Source organism: Oncorhynchus nerka, linkage group LG7 (genome assembly GCF_034236695.1).
Source record: "Oncorhynchus nerka isolate Pitt River linkage group LG7, Oner_Uvic_2.0, whole genome shotgun sequence".
NCBI lineage: Eukaryota > Metazoa > Chordata > Actinopteri > Salmoniformes > Salmonidae > Oncorhynchus > Oncorhynchus nerka.
Genome location: NC_088402.1, coordinates 89,244,742 through 89,264,094, shown reverse-complemented (window position 1 = coordinate 89,264,094; position 19,353 = coordinate 89,244,742). Strand labels below are relative to the sequence as shown.

At 42.4% G+C, this 19,353-nt stretch overlaps 1 protein-coding gene across 3 annotated transcripts in view; it reads right to left on the bottom strand.

The window, feature by feature from the left end:
- Positions 1-1,262: 1,262 nt before the first annotated feature.
- eno1a (enolase 1a, (alpha)) overlaps positions 1,263-19,353 on the bottom strand; it is a 29,764-nt gene continuing 11,673 nt past the window's right edge. For 2 of the 3 annotated variants that reach the window (XM_065020953.1, XM_029665310.2), the window contains exons 3-12: positions 12,370-12,465; positions 9,683-9,741; positions 9,156-9,225; positions 8,785-8,918; positions 6,171-6,393; positions 4,960-5,157; positions 4,152-4,353; positions 2,437-2,545; positions 2,089-2,147; positions 1,263-1,832 (exon numbers count right to left, since the gene is read on the bottom strand). In XM_065020953.1, coding sequence (XP_064877025.1) covers positions 1,769-1,832; positions 2,089-2,147; positions 2,437-2,545; positions 4,152-4,353; positions 4,960-5,157; positions 6,171-6,393; positions 8,785-8,918; positions 9,156-9,225; positions 9,683-9,741; positions 12,370-12,465 — 1,214 coding nt within the window. In that variant the 3' untranslated portion in view covers positions 1,263-1,768. Of the gene's footprint in view, positions 1,833-2,088; positions 2,148-2,436; positions 2,546-4,151; positions 4,354-4,959; positions 5,158-6,170; positions 6,394-8,784; positions 8,919-9,155; positions 9,226-9,682; positions 9,742-10,179; positions 10,239-12,369; positions 12,466-19,353 lie in introns of all 3 variants that reach the window. The other variant, XM_065020954.1, reaches the window with a different exon arrangement.

Genomic DNA, 19,353 nt, shown 5'->3' with positions numbered 1-19,353 from the left:
TGTTGCTTCAATATATCCACATCATTTTCCTACCTCATGCTGCCATCTATTTTGGGAAGTGCACCAGTCCCTCTTACATCAAAGCACCCCCACAACATGATGCTGCCACCCCCGTGCTTCACGGTTGGGATGGTGTTCTTTGGCTTGCAAGCCTCCCCCTTTTTCCTCCAAACATAACAATGGTCATTATGGCCAAATAGTTCTATTTTTGTTTCATCAGACCAGAGGACATTTCTCCAAAAAGTACAATCTTAGTCCTCATTTTTTATGGCAGTTTTGGAGCAGTGGCTTCTTCCTTGCTGAGCGGCCTTTCAGGTTATGTCGATATAGGACTCGTTTTACTGTGGATATAAATACTTTTGTACCTGTTTCCTCCAGCATCTTCACAAGGTCCTTTGCTGTTCTGGGATTGATTTGCACTTTTCGCACCAAAGTACGTTCATCTCTAGGAGACAGAACGCGTCTCCTTTCTGAGCGGTGTTAATGGTCCAATGGTGTTAATACTTGCATACTTTTGTTTGTACAGATGAACGTGGTACCTTCAGGCGTTTGGAAATTGCTCCCAGGGATGAACCAGACTTGTGAAGGTCTAAAAAAGTTTTTCTGAGGTCTTGGCTGATTTTCTTTGATTTTCCCATGATGTCAAGCAAAGAGGCACTGAGTTTGAAGGTAGGCCTTGAAATACATCTACAGGTACACCTCCAATTGATTCAAATGATGTCAATTAGCCTACCAGAAGCTTCTAAAGCCATGACATCAGTTTCTGGAATTTTCCAAGCTGTTTAAAGGCATAGTCAACTTTGTGTATGTTAACTTCTGATCCACTGGAATTGTGAGTTATAAGTGAAATAATCTGTCTGTAAACAACTGTTGGAAAATTGACTTGTGTCATGCACCAAGTAGATGTCCTAACTGACAAAAACTATAGTTTGTTAACAAGAAATTTGTGGAGTGGTTGAAAAAGGAGTTTTAATGACTTCAACCTAAGTGGATGTAAACTTCTGACTTCAACTGTTTATGTCTCAAGACTTCATCCATGACACGTCATTAAAGTCTGTATCATTACAAAAGGATGTTAAACATGAACCTTGTACAATCATCCAGAAGTCATGTGATCCTGTTTCTCTACAGCGGTAATCAGCCTGGTAATTACGAGGATAATAAAATGTGGGTTGATGGCAGTAAATGAAATGTCAGGATTGCCAATATAAAATAGTTAAGATACATTTTCTCGTGACAAGAAAGCACACAGGGACACCGAATGACATCTCTGGCCCGTTTCATAGGAGTTTATTTCTTGTAATTCTGCCAACGTTTACAGTAGCAACACCAGGAACCTCTCTTCAGAGGCGACACATTGCACATACAATACTCTTGTCTCAATAACAGCACAGTGCTAAACTTAAAAGTAGCTCTTCACTAGAATAATAGTACTCAGTAGGAGGCTACCAAGAATCACTACAACTCACAAGAAGCCAGACAAAAAAACCTCTCGTCTTCACACGACAACGTTACACAAATAAAGGACCGACACTACTGAGGAGCCAAATAATAGAAGATGGGTTGGTGTACTGCAGTGAGAGTTAGATTAGGGTTTCCTGGAGACACTTGGACCTTAGGTTTCATTGCAATGCCGTTCCAGCCCCCCCCCCAACAGGGCAGGGCGAGCGACCTAGCGTGGCTTTTATGTGTGTGTGTGTGTGTGTGGTGGGGGGGTACTGTATGTATGCAGGATGAAATCAAGAAGGCCCAAGGATAGAAAACCTCCTTAGATTGGGTGCCTGAAGTTTTTGCCAGCGAAAACAGCCTTGTCTCCAAGCTCCTCCTCAATCCTATGGAAGGGCAGGAAGTCAAACAGTCAGTTTGAGGTTTCAACACTTGAACCATTTTAACGGCTAAAAGAGGAAGTCATAAAACAACCGAGTCCTTTCCTTGATAATTGTACATTGAGATGAGTGATATCTGGGCCAAGTCTAGCTCGTTTAAGTCATGGAGATATATCTAATGAAGAATATATGACATGGTAGTTTTCCTAGCGACAGCATTTTATACAGCTGAGATAGAGTTTAAAGACGGGGGGGGGCTCACCTGAGCAGCTGGTTGTACTTAGCCAGACGCTCAGACCTGCATGGAGCACCGGTCTTGATCTGGAGAAGGGAACACAGCATATCAGTAACTTACGTTCACTGGAACACAGCATACCAAGTTAATCGGTACACTCGCTGTAGCTAAGGGCAAAACTGAGAAAAACCGAAGCTGAACAACTTTGGTGAGGGAGCTTGCAGTTGCATTGAATGTAATAACATGCAATAGAATATCACTAAAGGACAGAACAAATGTCTGTCTGCAGAGGTTTGAGCCAACAACGACTGTGGTTTCCAGGGCAACACCAGTAGTAATGTCTATGTATTGATCTTAAAAAGAGGTGTAGCCTACCTGTCCAGTGCAGAGACCGACAACCAGGTCAGCAATGAAGGTGTCCTCTGTCTCTCCAGAGCGATGGCTGACCATCACCCCCCAGCCGTTTGTCTGGGCCATCTTGCAGCTACACAGGAAACAGGTACAGGATCAATGTCTGTCTTGTATAAAGATGCTTGAGATGATGAATCAAATTCCAATCTTGGTATAAACAAACAACTACTGCTGCTAGAGCTCACCACTACCACCACTACCACTACTACTACTACTACTACTACCACCACCACCACTACTACCACCACCACCACCACCACCACCACTACTACTACTGCTACTACCACCACCACTACTACATGCATTATATCTGGTAGTACACTACATTCTATAACATTCATTATATCTGGTAGTACACTACATTCTATTCTGTAACATTCATTATATCTGGTAGTACACTACATTCTATAACATTCATTATATCTGGTAGTACACTATATTCTATTCTGTAACATTCATTATATCTGGTAGTACACTGCATTCTATTCTGTAACATTCATTATATCTGGTAGTACACTGCATTCTATTCTGTAACATTCATTATATCTGGTAGTACACTGCATTCTATTCTGTAACATTCATTATATCTGGTAGTACACTGCATTCTATTCTGTATCATTCATTATATCTGGTAGTACACTGCATTCTATTCTGTAACATTCATTATATCTGGTAGTACACTACATTCTATTCTGTAACATTCATTATATCTGGTAGTACACTGCATTCTATTCTGTAACATTCATTATATCTGGTAGTACACTGCATTCTATTCTGTAACATGCATTATATCTGGTAGTACACTGCATTCTATTCTGTAACATTCATTATATCTGGTAGTACACTACATTCTATAACATTCATTATATCTGGTAGTACACTACATTCTATAACATTCATTATATCTGGTAGTACACTATATTCTATTCTGTAACATTCATTATATCTGGTAGTACACTGCATTCTATTCTGTAACATTCATTATATCTGGTAGTACACTACATTCTATTCTGTAACATTCATTATATCTGGTAGTACACTGCATTCTATTCTGTAACATTCATTATATCTGGTAGTACACTGCATTCTATTCTGTAACATGCATTATATCTGGTAGTACACTGCATTCTATTCTATAACATTCATTATATCTGGTAGTACACTGCATTCTATTCTATAACATTCATTATATCTGGTAGTACACTACATTCTATTCTGTAACATTCATTATATCTGGTAGTACACTGCATTCTATAACATTCATTATATCTGGTAGTACACTACATTCTATAACATTCATTATATCTGGTAGTACACTACATTCTATAACATTCATTTTATCTGGTAGTACACTACATTCTATAACATTCATTATATCTGGTAGTACACTACATTCTATAACATTCATTATATCTGGTAGTACACTATATTCTATTCTGTAACATTCATTATATCTGGTAGTACACTACATTCTATAACATTCATTATATCTGGTAGTACACTACATTCTATAACATTCATTATATCTGGTAGTACACTACATTCTATTCTGTCTGAAAAAAAACCCACTTGGGACTCTGTTTCCCTGAGCAAGTCAAAATGGGTGCCAGTGGTACAGAGCGAGTGGTGTTGCTAACTATATATATGAATTGTCTGTCTGCGCGTGGACCAGTACTTACGCCTGCAGGGACTCTGTGACGGAGCCGATCTGGTTGACCTTGAGCAGCAGGCAGTTGCAGGCCTTGTCGGCCACACCCTTGGCGATGCGCTTGGGGTTGGTGACGGTCAGATCATCACCCACCACCTGGATGCTGGTCTCCGCCGTGAACTTGGACCATGCCGCCCAGTCATCCTGGTCGAAGGGATCCTCAATGGACACCACTGTAGAAGACAGAGGAGGATGGTTGTAACGGGTTAGTTGCTAGAGCACGTCGTTGAGGTCACTACTGGGGAGAGGAAGGGATAAGTCACTTTAAAGCCTAATTAACTAAATTAATTAATTAAATTAATTAGATATTTATTGTTCAACGGATTTACCTTCGGCTCCCAAACATCAGGGCTTTAAACTCTAGCTAGAGGAGTATTACAGTACCTTAAAGATCCAGAGGCCCTGGCCTCTTACAGAGGGTGAAAGTCAGTCACTCAGCCTAACAGAAATGGCACCCTATTCCCTACATAGTGCACTACTATTAACCAGAGCCCTATGGGTAGTAGTGTGCCCTATAGGGAATAGTGTGCCATTTGGGACTGTGACCGGAGTCTTAACAGTATAATGAGGATCAGTGGTTCTCAGTAGCAGACCTGGGTAACTCAGCCGGAGTCTTAAAATGAGGATTAGTGTTTCTCTTAGTATCAGACCTGGGTAATCCTTCATCTAGTGGTAGTGGCACTGCCGACCCCAGGCAACCTATCCCCCTTGGTGATGGGGGTCAAAAGTAGTGCACTATATAGGGAATAGGGTGGCATTTGGGATGCATGGACACCAACCTGGGTAATCCTTGACGAAGCTCTTGTAGAGGTCTCCCAGCTGGTCTGGGGTGATGTAACGGCTGGAGTCGTCAGGTGACTTGAAGTCCAGGTCGTATTTCCCGTCCTTGTAGAACTCGGAGGCGGCCACGTCCATGCCGATCACGATCTTGTCAGTGTAGCCGGCTTTGCCAATGGCTTCCTTCAGCAGCTCCAGAGCTGAGAGGAACATAGATCAATTAGAGTTAAGATTCCCTCACGATGAATAAGGAGATTTGGTTGGCTTTATATATATTTATTAATTCATTCTTAGGCTCCCTGTCTGGCTTCTGACATATATAGGGTGTTTATATGCTGTTTAATTAATATGACATGTAACCTATTTGAAATTATGTTCGCTTCTTACATTCACCTTTTCATATTTATTCAAATACTTTTCATTCAAATTCATATGGTTTGGTTTCAATACTTAAAAACCAATTGGTAGGTCCAGGTAGTCACAAAAAATAGATGGGTGCTGGTTAAATTGTGATTTTGACTGAATGGAGCGAATTTGGAGCGAAAGTGAAGATTTTTCTGTGAGTGTGGAAAACGTTTTTTATTTTTTAGCAGAGCGTTAGGAAAGACATGGAGGAAACCGCACCATGAGGCGAGGAGCGGGATTTCCAACCGCTCAACTCCGCTCACCTGTGCTGAGGGCTAGAGGGCTCTAGGACATTCCCTCTCAGCTAAGACACAGAAGTGTCAGGAAGCAGCATCACAGCCCCGCACCAGGAGGCGAGGAGCGGGATTTCCAACCGCTCAACTCCGCTCACCTGTGCTGATTGAAATATACTGAGCTACACAGAGTCAAACAGAGCTACACTGGTCTGTACATTATTCAGTATTGGATTGAGGCCTTCATTTAGAAATCATCTGTCGCCTCCGGAGTAGCATTCCTGGGCAAATGAATAGAAAGAGCCACACCAACATAGGGTCACGGTGATGTAAACTCTACGGGAGGGGAAGATGGAGGGGCGAGGGATTCTTAGGTGAAGTACTAGAGGGTTCTAGGACATTCCCTCTCAGCTAAGACACAGAAGTGTCAGGAAGCAGCATCACAGCTCATTATTCCACTGAAGTGACGCTGCAGTGGTGCCATACTGCTGGTCATGTGACAACTGTTGCTGGAGAAAAGGGCTATACACCTGATTGATTGATTGATTAACTGACTGACGCTCATCGGCTCTCACCTTCCTTGTTCTCCAGGATGTTGGGGGCGAAGCCTCCCTCGTCTCCCACGTTAGTGGCGTCCTGGCCGTACTTCTTCTTGATGACGTTCTTCAGGTTGTGGTAGACCTCGGCTCCGATCCTCATGGCCTCCTTGAAGGTGCTGGCTCCTACAGGGAGGATCATGAACTCCTGCATGGCCAGCTTGTTGCCTGCGTGGGAACCTCCGTTGATCACGTTGAAGGCCTTGGACAGAGACAGAGGTTTGAACTGAAGTTTCATATCAAACAACATGAAAAAAAGTGTTCAAAGATGACTGAAGAAAGAGCAAAGCAATGTGTACATTGTAACGGAGGAGAGCTATGCCTGAGAGACGAGACGGGTTTAACCTTTAGACCAACATATCAGGGGTAAGACGTAGCAGCTCAGTGAACCACAGCAACACTAGACTGTATTATCCAGCTGAGCTAAAGCCTAAGCATTAGCTCGGGGAGCTAACGTACAGTTGAAGTCGGAAGTTTACATACACCATAGCCAAATACATTTAAACTCAGTTTTTCACAATTCCTGACATTTAACCCAAGTAAAAATTCCCTCTCTTAGATCAGTTAGGATCACCACTTTCTTTTAAGAATGTGGAATGTCAGAATAATAGTTGAGAGAATGATTTATTTCAGCTTTTATTTCTTTCATCACATTCACAGTGGGTCAGAAGTTTACATACACTCATTTAGTATTTGGTAGCATTGCCTTTAAATTGTTTAACTTCGGTCAAACGTTGCGAGTAGCCTTCCCCAAGCTTCCCACAATAAGTTGGGTGAATTTTGGGGCATTCCTCCTGGCAGAGCTGGTGTAACCGGGTCAGGTTTGTAGGCCTCCTCGCTCATACACGCTTTTTCAGTTCTGCCCACACATTTTCTATAAGATTGAGGTCAGGGCTTTGTGATGGCCACTCCAATACCTTGACTTTGTTGTCCTTAATCCATTTCACCACAACGTTGGAAGTATGCTTGGGGCCATTGTCCATTTGGAAGACCCATTTGCGACCAAGCTTTAACTTCCTGACTGATGTCTTGAGATGTTGCTTCAATATATCCACATCATTTTCCTACCTCATGCTGCCATCTATTTTGTGAAGTGCACCAGTCCCTCCTGCAGCAAAGCACCCCCACAACACGATGCTGCCACCCCCGTGCGTCACGGTTGGGATGGTGTTCTTCGGCTTGCAAGCCTCCCCCTTTTTCCTCCAAACATAACGATGGTCATTATAGCCAAACAGTTATATTTTTGGTTCATCAGAACAGAGGACATTTCTCCAAAAAGTATGACCTTTGTCCCCATGTGCAGTTGCAAACCGTAGTTTCCTTGCTGAGCGGCCTTTCAGGTTATGTCGATACAGGACTCGTTTTACTGTGGATATAGATACTTTTGTACCTGTTTCCTTCAGCATCTTCACAAGGTCCTTTGCTGTTGTTCTGGGATTGATTTGCACTTTCCGCACCAAAGTACGTTCATCTCTAGGAGACAGAACGAGTCTCCTTCCTGAGCGGTATGACGGCTGCGTGGTCCCATGGTGTTTATACTTGCGTACTATTGTTTGTACAGATGAATGGGGTGCCTTCAGGCGTTTGGAAATTGCTCCCAAAGATGAACCAGACTGGTGGAGGTCTACAATTTCTTTTCTGAGGTTTTGGCTGATTTCTTTTGATTTTCCCATAATGTCAAGCAAAGAGGCACTGAGTTTGAAGGTAGGCCTTGAAATACATAAACAGGTACACCTCCAATTGATTCAAATGATGTCAATTAGCCTATCAGGAGCTTCTAAAGCCATGACATAATTTTCTGGAATTTTCCATGCTACTTAAAGGCACAGTCAACTTAGTGTATGTAAACTTCTGACCCACTGGAATTGTGATACAGTGAATTATAAGTGAAAAAATCTGTCTGTAAACAATTGTTGGAAAAATGACTTGTGTCATGCACAAAGTAGATGTCCTAACCGACTTGCCAAAACTATAGTTTGTTAACAAGACATTTGTGGAGTGGTTGAAAAACGAGTTTCAATGAACCTAAGTGTATGTAAACTTCCGACTTCAACTGTAAGTCAGCTTTAGCTCAGCAGGACAACACAGTCTTGATGCAAGGTCACATAAAGATGACTCACACATTAGTAAACACAGACTTAAATGGGACTGGAAGGATGACGATAAACTTACTGGGGACTGGAAGGATGACGATAAACTTACTGGGGACTGGAAGGATGACGATAAACTTACTGGGGACTGGAAGGATGACGATAAACTTACTGGGGACTGGTAGGATGACGATAAACTTACTGGGGACTGGAAGGATGACGATAAACTTACTGGGGACTGGAAGGATGACGATAAACTTACTGGGGACTGGTAGGATGACGATAAACTTACTGGGGACTGGAAGGATGACAATAAACTTACTGGGGACTGGTAGGATGACGATAAACTTAATGGGGACTGGAAGGATGACGATAAACTTAATGGGGACTGGTAGGATGACGATGAACTTTAATGGGGACTGGTAGGATGACGATGAACTTAATGGGGACTGGTAGGATGATGATAAACTTAATGGGGACTGGTAGGATGACGATAAACTTACAGGGACGGGGAGGATGACATTGGGGTTGCCAGCGAGGTCAGCGATGTGACGGTAAAGGGGGACACCTTTCTCAGCAGCACCGGCCTTGCACACAGCCAGGGACACGCCCAGGATGGCGTTGGCACCAAACTTAGCTGAGGGGGAAAACAGAAAGCGAAGAGCCCATATAGCAAACAATTTCTGCCTTTTTTTCTCATTTTCCTAAATTGTTGATTTGGGCTGTATTCAAGTAGACTGCTGTTTCCTATTGCTTGCATAGGGACCAAGGAAGGTAACATGACATTTATGTATTTGCATTGAAGCCTCGTACACTGGAATGCACTCAACTCTATGCTACAATTCCATATACCAACCAAAAGGAAGTCACCTACACTTGTTCTCTGTGCCATCCATGTCCAGCATCAGCTTGTCAACCTTTTCCTGCTCCAGGACGTTGACGTTCTGAACAACAGGACAGACAGACAGACACAGAACAACACACCAGTCATTAGAGATGGACGGAACTGACAACAAACAAACAAAAAAAGGTTAGTTCAAAGTTCAAACGGGTTAGCTTAAAACACCTGTCTTCAAGGATGTTTAGGTTCACTAGTACACACTACACACAGCATCTTAAGGTGCTACCTAGCCAGGTTACCTGAGACCTCTGTAGCTCTGGTCACAACATCTTACAGAGAAATTCAACAGACCAAGAGGATATATTGTATCTAGAAAACTCCATGGGGTAAAAAAACAACTCATAAATGGAACTTGAAGTGACGTGTCTTCTCTTACCCTCTGACTTCATTGTACTCAGTCAGGATTGTTCTTAGCTGCTCTATGCCTGTACACTCTATGCAACACTGACTCGACACCAGCACAACGTTGTCAATGTTAGTCAAACAGTGAATGTTCCTACCTGCCGTACAAGCGCAGGTGCAATAGTTTTATTGATATGATCAACGGCTTTTGAGACACCTGCAGAGGGGACAAGCAAAGCGTCACGACCCAGGGAGAAGTAGACCATGCAAGAGCAGCAGGCATTACTAGGCGATCACAGAGCAAGCCTTAGATCTCGCTAATATTATCTGCTGTGGTGGCAGCAACTAGGCTGGTTAAACAAACGTCAAGTGGAATGATCTACTATTGGGATCATGGGGTAATCACAGAAATAGAATGACAATATGGCCGCCGGTCGGTCCACCTGTCACGGAACTTTGACTTGGAGGAATGTCCCTTCTAGTCATTATATTTTTATGGCCGTAAATAACGATTTAGAAAATCTGTGATCGTCTGTGAATGCCTGCCACAGAGGTTAGTGACTTGTCAAATCATGGCAAACCCACTTGAAAGTCATGCTTTCAAATCAACCAGTTCATATTCAGTGTTATCTCTGTCTTAGTCCTGTGTATTTACCTGGTTACACAGAGCTGGGGCCAAGAACTCATTAATATGTTTAACAGCCCTTTTCACCCCTGACAGGAGGAGAGAAGGATGAAGTGTCAGAGAAAAGAATGATGAAGAACGAAGGAAAGATAGAAAACATGTAATGGAAAAAATGTATAGAGTGAGCTGTGTACTAGCCCGGTCCCAGATGTGTCTGTGCTGTCTTGCCAACTCCTGTGGTTATTACCATGGCAACCACACGAGCTGGCCATGCAGCACAGTGAGATCTAGAACCAGGCTAGAGTACATGGACGTTGGAAATGGAAGCAAACATTGGAAACTAGCTATGTCAACAATACATTCTAAGACTAGTGTGTTTCTAAAGTCCACTTATAAATACAGTGCCTATAGCCTAGTGAAAGTCTACACATTTTACTGCCTTAAAATGCTATCTAAAAAGGGAACACATTTAAAAGTGAAAGAAAGTTATAGAAACATTTCCGAATGAATACAAAAATAACATGTCTTGATTGCGTATGTCATTTGGCAACTATTACAGCTGTAAACCATTTTGAATAAGATTCGACCAACTTTGTACAACTCTTATACCCCATAATGACAAAGCGAAAACAGTTTTTTAGATTTTTTTTCAACTTTATAAAAAAAAAAAAGCAGAAATACCTAATTTACATAAATATTCAGACCTTTGCTATGAGACTCGAAATTAAGCTGATAATTATTCTTAAAATTTTTCTACAACTTGATTGGAGTCCACCTGTGGTAAATTCAATTGATTAGACATGATTTGGAAAGGCACACACCTGTCTATATAAGGTCCCACAGTTGTCTGAGAAAAAAACTAAGCCATGAGGTCAAATTAATTGTCTGTAGGATTGTGTGGAGGCACAGATCTGGGGAAGGGTACCAAAAAATGTTTGCAGCATTGAAGGTCCCCAAGAACACAGTGGCCTCCATCATGCTGAAATGGAAGAAGTTTGGAACCACCAAGACTCTTCCTAGAGCTGACCGCCTGGCTAAACTGAGCAATTTGGGTAGAAGGGCCTTGGTCAGAGGGGTGACCAAGAACCCAATGGTCACTCTGACAGAACTCCAGAGTTCCTCTGTGGAGATGGGAGAACTTCTGCAGCACTCCACCAATCAGGCCTTTATAGTAGAGTGGCCAGACGGAAGCCACTCCTCAGTATAAGGCACATGCCAGCGCACTTGGAGTTTGCCAAAAGGCACCTAAAGACTCTGACCATGAGAAACTACATTATCTGGTCTGATGAAACCAAGATTGAACTCTGTGGCCTGAATGCCATTTGTCACGTCTGGAGGAAACCTGGCACCATCTCTGCGGTGAAGCATGGTGGTAGCAGCATCATGCTCTGGGGATGTTTTTCAGGGACTGGAAGACTAGTCAGGATAAGGGGAAAGATGAATGGAGCAAAGTACAGAGATCCTTGATGAAAACCTGCTTCAGAGCGCTCAGGACCTCAGACTGGGGACGAAGGTTCACCTTCCAACAGGACAACGACAGCCAAGACAACACAGGAGTGGCTTCAGCAAAAGTCTCTGAATGTCCTTGAGTGACTCAGCCAGAGCCAAGACTTGAACCCGATCCTACATCTCTGGAGAGACCTGAAAATAGCTGTGTAGTGATGCTCCCCATCCAACCTGACAGAGCTTGAGAGGATCTGCAAAGAAACTCCCCAAATACAGGTGTGCCAAGCTTGTAGCGTCATACCCAAGAAGACTCTAGGCTGTAATCACTTCCAAAGGTGCATCAACAATGTACTGAGTAAAGACTCCAAATACTTATGTACATTTGATATATCTGTTTATTATTTTTATTAATTTGCAAAAATGTCTAAAAACGTGTTTTTGCTTTGGCATTTGGGTAGATTGACGAGAGAGAAAAACCTATTTATAAGGGTTTAACGTAACAAAATGTGGAAAAAGTCAAGGGGTCTGAATACTCTCCAAATGCACTGTAGATCAATTGTTGTAATTTTAAGGAAGTAAAATGTGAAGACTGTGCAAGGGGTGTGACCTTCGCTATGCCCTGTAAATGACAAGTAATTAGCTAGTCCAATCAGAACAGGGAGTGTTACTAGCTAGTCCAATCAGAACAGGGAGTGTTACTGATTGGACTAGCTAGTAACACTCCCTGTTCTGATTGGACTAGCTAGTCCAATCAGAAGAGGGAGTTGTGCGTACCTTTGCCCAGGTAGCGCGTCTTATCGTTGTCACGGAGCTCCAGAGCTTCATAGATACCAGTAGAGGCACCGCTGGGGACAGCGGCCCTGAACAGACCTGGAGAACACAGAAGATAGGATGTTTAATGAGTCTATTTAATCTCTATTTATATTACATACTGTAGGATGAAACCTGGAGAACACAGAAGTGAAACATGGCAGAAAAGCACAAACTATGTAGTTCTGTCCTCGACCTGTTCTTGTCTACTGATTGTTTTGTATTTCTGTATTATGTTTCATGTTCTCTGTGGACCCCAGGAAGAGTAGCTGCACCAATACCAAATCAGGTCCGGTATTCACAAACTGATTTGAAACCAGGTCTGTTATTCACAAACTGATTTGAAATCAGGTCTGATATTCACAAACTGATTTGAAACCAGGTCCGGTATTCACAAAGTGAATAACACATTGACTGATCCAGACTACATTACTGATCCAGACTACATTACTGATTCAGACTACATTACTGATTCGGTTCCTAACACATTGACTGATCTAGATTACGTTACTGATCCGGTTCCTAACACATTGACTGATCCAGACTATATTACTGATCCAGTTCCTAACACATTGACTGATTCAGACTACATTACTGATCCAGACTATATTACTGATCCAGTTCCTAACACATTGACTGATTCAGACTACATTACTGATCCAGTTCCTAACACATTGACTGATCCAGACTACATTACTGATCCAGACTATATTACTGATCCAGTTCCTAACACATTACTGATCCAGACTACATTACTGATCCAGACTATATTACTGATCCAGTTCCTAACACATTGACTGATCCAGACTACATTACTGATCCAGACTATATTACTGATCCAGTTCCTAACACATTACTGATCCAGACTACATTACTGATCCAGTTCCTAACACATTGACTGATCCAGACTACATTACTGATCCAGTTCCTAACACATTGACTGATCCAGACTACATTACCGATCCAGTTCCTAACACATTGACTGATCCAGACTACATTACTGATCCAGACTACATTACTGATCCAGACTATATTACTGATCCAGTTCCTAACACATTACTGATCCAGACTACATTACTGATCCAGACTACATTACTGATCCAGACTATATTACTGATCCAGTTCCTAACACATTGACTGATCCAGACTACATTACTGATCCAGACTATATTACTGATCCAGTTCCTAACACATTGACTGATTCAGACTACATTACTGATCCAGTTCCTAACACATTTACTGATTCAGACTATATTACTGATCCAGACTATATTACTGATCCAGACTACATTACTGATCCAGTTCCTAACACATTGACTGATCCAGACTACATTACCGATCCAGTTCCTAACACATTGACTGATCCAGACTACATTACTGATCCAGACTACATTACTGATCCAGACTACATTACCGATCCAGACTACATTACCGATCCAGTTCCTAACACATTGACTGATCCAGACTACATTACTGATCCAGACTACATTACCGATCCAGTTCCTAACACATTGACTGATCCAGACTACATTACAGATTCAGTTCCTAACACATTACTGATCCAGACTACATTACTGATCCAGTTCCTAACACATTGACTGATCCAGACTACATTACTGATCCAGACTATATTACTGATCCAGTTCCTAACACATTGACTGATTCAGACTACATTACTGATCCAGTTCCTAACACATTTACTGATTCAGACTATATTACTGATCCAGACTATATTACTGATCCAGACTACATTACTGATCCAGACTATATTACTGATCCAGACTACATTACTGATCCAGACTACATTACTGATCCAGACTACATTACCGATCCAGACTACATTACCGATCCAGTTCCTAACACATTGACTGATCCAGACTACATTACAGATTCAGTTCCTAACACATTACTGATCCAGACTACATTACTGATCCCGACTACATTACTGATCCAGTTCCTAACACATTTACTGATTCAGACTATATTACTGATCCAGACTATATTACTGATCCAGACTACATTACTGATCCAGACTACATTACTGATCCAGTTCCTAACACATTGACTGATCCAGACTACATTACCGATCCAGTTCCTAACACATTGACTGATCCAGACTACATTACTGATCCAGACTATATTACTGATCCAGACTACATTACTGATCCAGACTACATTACTGATCCAGACTACATTACTGATCTAGTTCCTAACACATTGACTGATCCAGACTATATTACTGATCCAGACTATATTACTGATCCAGACTACATTACTGATCCAGACTATATTACTGATCTAGTTCCTAACACATTGACTGATCCAGACTATATTACTGATCCAGACTACATTACTGATCCAGACTATATTACTGATCCAGACTACATTACTGATCTAGTTCCTAACACATTGACTGATCCAGACTATATTACTGATCCAGACTATATTACTGATCCAGACTACATTACCGATCCAGACTACATTACAGATTCAGTTCCTAACACATTACTGATCCAGACTACATTACTGATCCCGACTACATTACTGATCCAGTTCCTAACACATTGACTGATCCAGACTACATTACTGATCCCGACTACATTACTGATCCAGTTCCTAACACATTTACTGATTCAGACTATATTACTGATCCAGACTATATTACTGATCCAGACTACATTACTGATCCAGACTACATTACTGATCCAGACTATATTACTGATCCAGACTACATTACCGATCCAGACTACATTACTGATCTAGTTCCTAACACATTGACTGATCCAGACTATATTACTGATCCAGACTACATTACCGATCCAGACTACATTACTGATCTAGTTCCTAACACATTGACTGATCCAGACTATATTACTGATCCAGACTATATTACTGATCCAGACTATATTACTGATCCAGACTTCTTTACTGATCTAGTTCCTAACACATTGACTGATCCAGACTACATTACTGATCCAGACTATATTACTGATCCAGACTATATTACTGATCCAGACTACATTACTGATCCAGTAATAACAATAATATCAATATAAATTAAAATAATAATATTTAGTTATAATATGATGTCTTTCTATTTGGTATTTATGTAGTGAAATCAACTGGAAAGAATTCCATCACTCATATGTTAATCCCATTTTGTTTCCTGAAAAGAGAGAGGGAGGGTCGCTGCCTGGTCGACATGCTAAGCAGATCAATGTGATGTAACAGGCTTGAACAACGAAGCAAAGCTCTCTACTGAGTAACACACACACACCACACAAACACCACACACACACATACACACACACACAGGATGCGACTGCTGTCTCGACCTCAGCTACACACCAAGGTCAGACATTTTGGATTCAACCACGTGAAGAATAGTGGATATGCACATTTGATTCTAACTGCTCATAGGAGACACACAAGTCATCTGGAAATCAGATATGGGATGCTTGATATAGCCTAGCACTAAATCCCAATAAACCTATTCAGATTGATTGAGTCTTAGTGACTTGTTTTCAAGTCAGCTTCAATCAAAACAGCAATACAAAGCATGCAACATATTGCATTTTGGTCACATGCAACCTCCATAGACAAACATTGGCAGTAGAATGGCCTTACTGAAGAGCTCAGTGACTTTCAAGGATGCCACGTATCCAGTAAGTCAGTTTGTAACATAGAGCTGCCCTGCTCAACAGTAAGTGCTTGTTTTTTTTTGTAAAAAAAAAATGTACCCCTTCTTCTCCCCAATTTCGTGGTATCCAATTGTTAGTAATTACTATCTTGTCTCATCGCTACAACTCCCGTACGGGCTCGGGAGAGACGAAGGTCGAAAGCCATGCGTCCTCCGAAACACAACCCAACCAAGCCGCACTGCTTCTTAACACAGTGCGCATCCAACCCAGAAGCCAGCCGCACCAATGTGTCGGAGGAGACACCGTACACCTGGCGACCTTGGTCAGCGCGCAAGGTGAATCATGCTACACCATCTGGCAGTCGGACAGGATGAATCTGGGTTTGGCGGATGCCAGGAGAACACTACCTGCCCCACTACCTGCATCTGGGGCTGTTTTTCATGGTTTGGGCCCTTTAGTTCCAGTGAAGGGAAATCTTAACGCTGCAGCATACAATGACATTCTAGATCATTCTGTGCTTTCAACTTAATGGTAACAGTTTGGGGAAGGCCCTTTCCTGTTTCAGCATAACAATACCCCCGTGCACAAAGCATACAGAAACGGTTTGTTGAGATCGGTGTGGAAGAACTTGAATGGCCTACACAGAGCCCTGACCTCAACCCCATCGAACATCCATTGGGATGAATTGGAACGCCGACTGCGAGCCAGGCCTGAATTCACCCTTCAACCCGAGAATAATATTGCAGTAAGTTAAACTTTTGAACTCATAGGTATATTTTTTGTTTTTGTGGTTAGAAAACCCATCAGGATGTGAAAGTCACTTTCACCCCAGAGGATTCCTACTGGATCTGAGAATAGAAACGGAGACAAAAGACAAAACAGAGAATGTAATTCAAGACCTTTATGTTATATTTATTTTACCTTTATTTAACCAGGCAAGTCAGTTAAGAACAAATCCTTATTTTCAATGACGGCCTAGGAACAGTGGGTTAACTGCCTGTTCAGGGGCAGAACGACAGATTTGTACCTTGTCAGCTCGGGGGTTTGAACTTGCAACCTTCCGGTTACTAGTCCAACGCTCTAACCACTAGGCTACCCTGCCGAACACGTTACATCTGGCGGCCCTTTCTGATCCAACAATACCATTATTATACAGCAGCAGACTTGTGCATCCCAAATGGTACCTTATTCCTTATTCCCTGTTCCCTATATCAGTGTTTCCCAACTCTGATCTAGGCACTCGAGTACCACCAATAGTACCTCTTCTTTTTTCCCCGTGGCCATGGACAAGTACACCTGATTCTACTTGTCAACCAATCATCAAGCAAGTTGAATCAGGTGTTTTTGTCTGGGGGCTGCAGTTGGGGATCCTGGAGGACTGGAGTTGGACTGTTAGGGGTACTGGAGGACTGGAGTTGGACTGTTAGGGGTACTGGAGGACTGGAGTTGGACTGTTGGGGGTACTGGAGGACTGGAGTTGGACTGTTAGGGGTACTGGAGGACAGGATTTAGACTGTTAGGGGTACTGGAGGACTGGAGTTGGACTGTTAGGGGTACTGGAGGACTGGAGTTGGACTGTTAGGGGTACTGGAGGACTGGAGTTGGACTGTTAGGGGTACTGGAGGACTGGAGTTGGACTGGAGTTGGAGGACTGGAGTTGGACTGTTAGGGGTACTGGAGGACTGTTGGGGGTAGTTGGAGTTGGACTGTTAGGGGTACTGGAGGACAGGACTGTTAGGGGTACTGTTACTGTTAGGGGTACTGGAGGACAGGATTTAGACTGTTAGGGTACTGGAGGACTGGAGTTGGACTGTTAGGACTGGAGTTGGACTGTTAGGGGTACTGGAGGACTGGATTTGGACTGTTAGGGGTACTGGAGGACTGGAGTTGGACTGTTAGGGGTACTGGAGGACTGGAGTTGGACTGTTAGGGGTACTGGAGGACTGGAGTTGGACTGTTAGGGGTACTGGAGGACTGGAGTTGGACTGTTAGGGGTACTGGAGGACTGGAGTTGGACTGTTAGGGGTACTGGAGGACTGGAGTTGGACTGTTAGGGGTACTGGAGGACTGGATTTAGACTGTTAGGGGTACTGGAGGACTGGAGTTGGACTGTTAGGGGTACTGGAGGACTGGATTTAGGGGTACTGGAGGACTGGACTTTAGTACTGGGGGTACTGGAGGACTGGAGTTGACTGTTAGGGGTACTGGAGGACTGGAGTTGGATTTAGACTGGAGGACAGGATTTAGACTGTTAGGGGTACTGGAGGACTGGAGTTGGACTGTTAGGGGTACTGGAGGACTGGATTTAGACTGTTAGGGGTACTGGAGGACTGGAGTTGGACTGTTAGGGGTACTGGAGGACTGGAGTTGGTGTTAGGGGTACTGGAGTTGGACTGTTAGGGGTACTGGAGGACTGGAGTTGGACTCAGGGTGATGATGTCTGTTGAATTTATTATGGATAAATGAATAAACAATATCCCCATTTTAAATAGAATTGTATCTAGGTAAACTTATACTCTGTATGTTTAATAGACAATATGAGTTCAAAAGAAGAAATTGTGTGACAGGAGAAAGGAGTAATAAAACCATTCCAACTGGGCAGGAACAAATGGGTTGTGGACTGTGTAAACACATAAGGTCGTTAGCCTATGGTTGACCCAACCTGAAACTTAGCTCTGGGGTTTTTAGATTAGGCAGTGAGTGCATTCCTAGGGTTTCTGTTAAATAAAACTGTCAGTTCAGTGGTGATCGATAATGTTGAGGGGTCAAAAGTTATCTGGGAGTGTGTTAGTAAGGTAGAAGAACTTTTCACCTTACTTTGTCCCGGTCGAGAGGAGGGGGTTCGGTTAAGGCAGTGAAATGACGTCATCATCTGTATTTAAACTGATGCATGTGTTCGAGTGGGAGCGCGCTCAGAGAATAAATTCTATTACCTATTATTTAAAGACTGGTCTGCGTCTATTTTATGCAAACAAGAAATCTTACAAATTCTCATAAAATAGATGAAGGGCTTTCAATTGATGAAAGCACATCGGCATAATTAAATTGTACTAACAATGTCTCATAGTGAATTTCTAGAAGGTCTATGTCCCTAGTTGTAAAATGTGTGATAGCACCGCAGCAATGGCAGCTTCCTCTGTGTTATTACTCTTTCATTCATCCCTCCATCCCATTCACTATTCCCTCATGGATTTGACCCTATCACAAAAATACGTCAGTATACAGGTGTTGACCTTTCCATCACTTATAATGTGGAATGTTCCAGAATGAATGTTACTTATTGCTCAAGTATACCATTTAAATCATA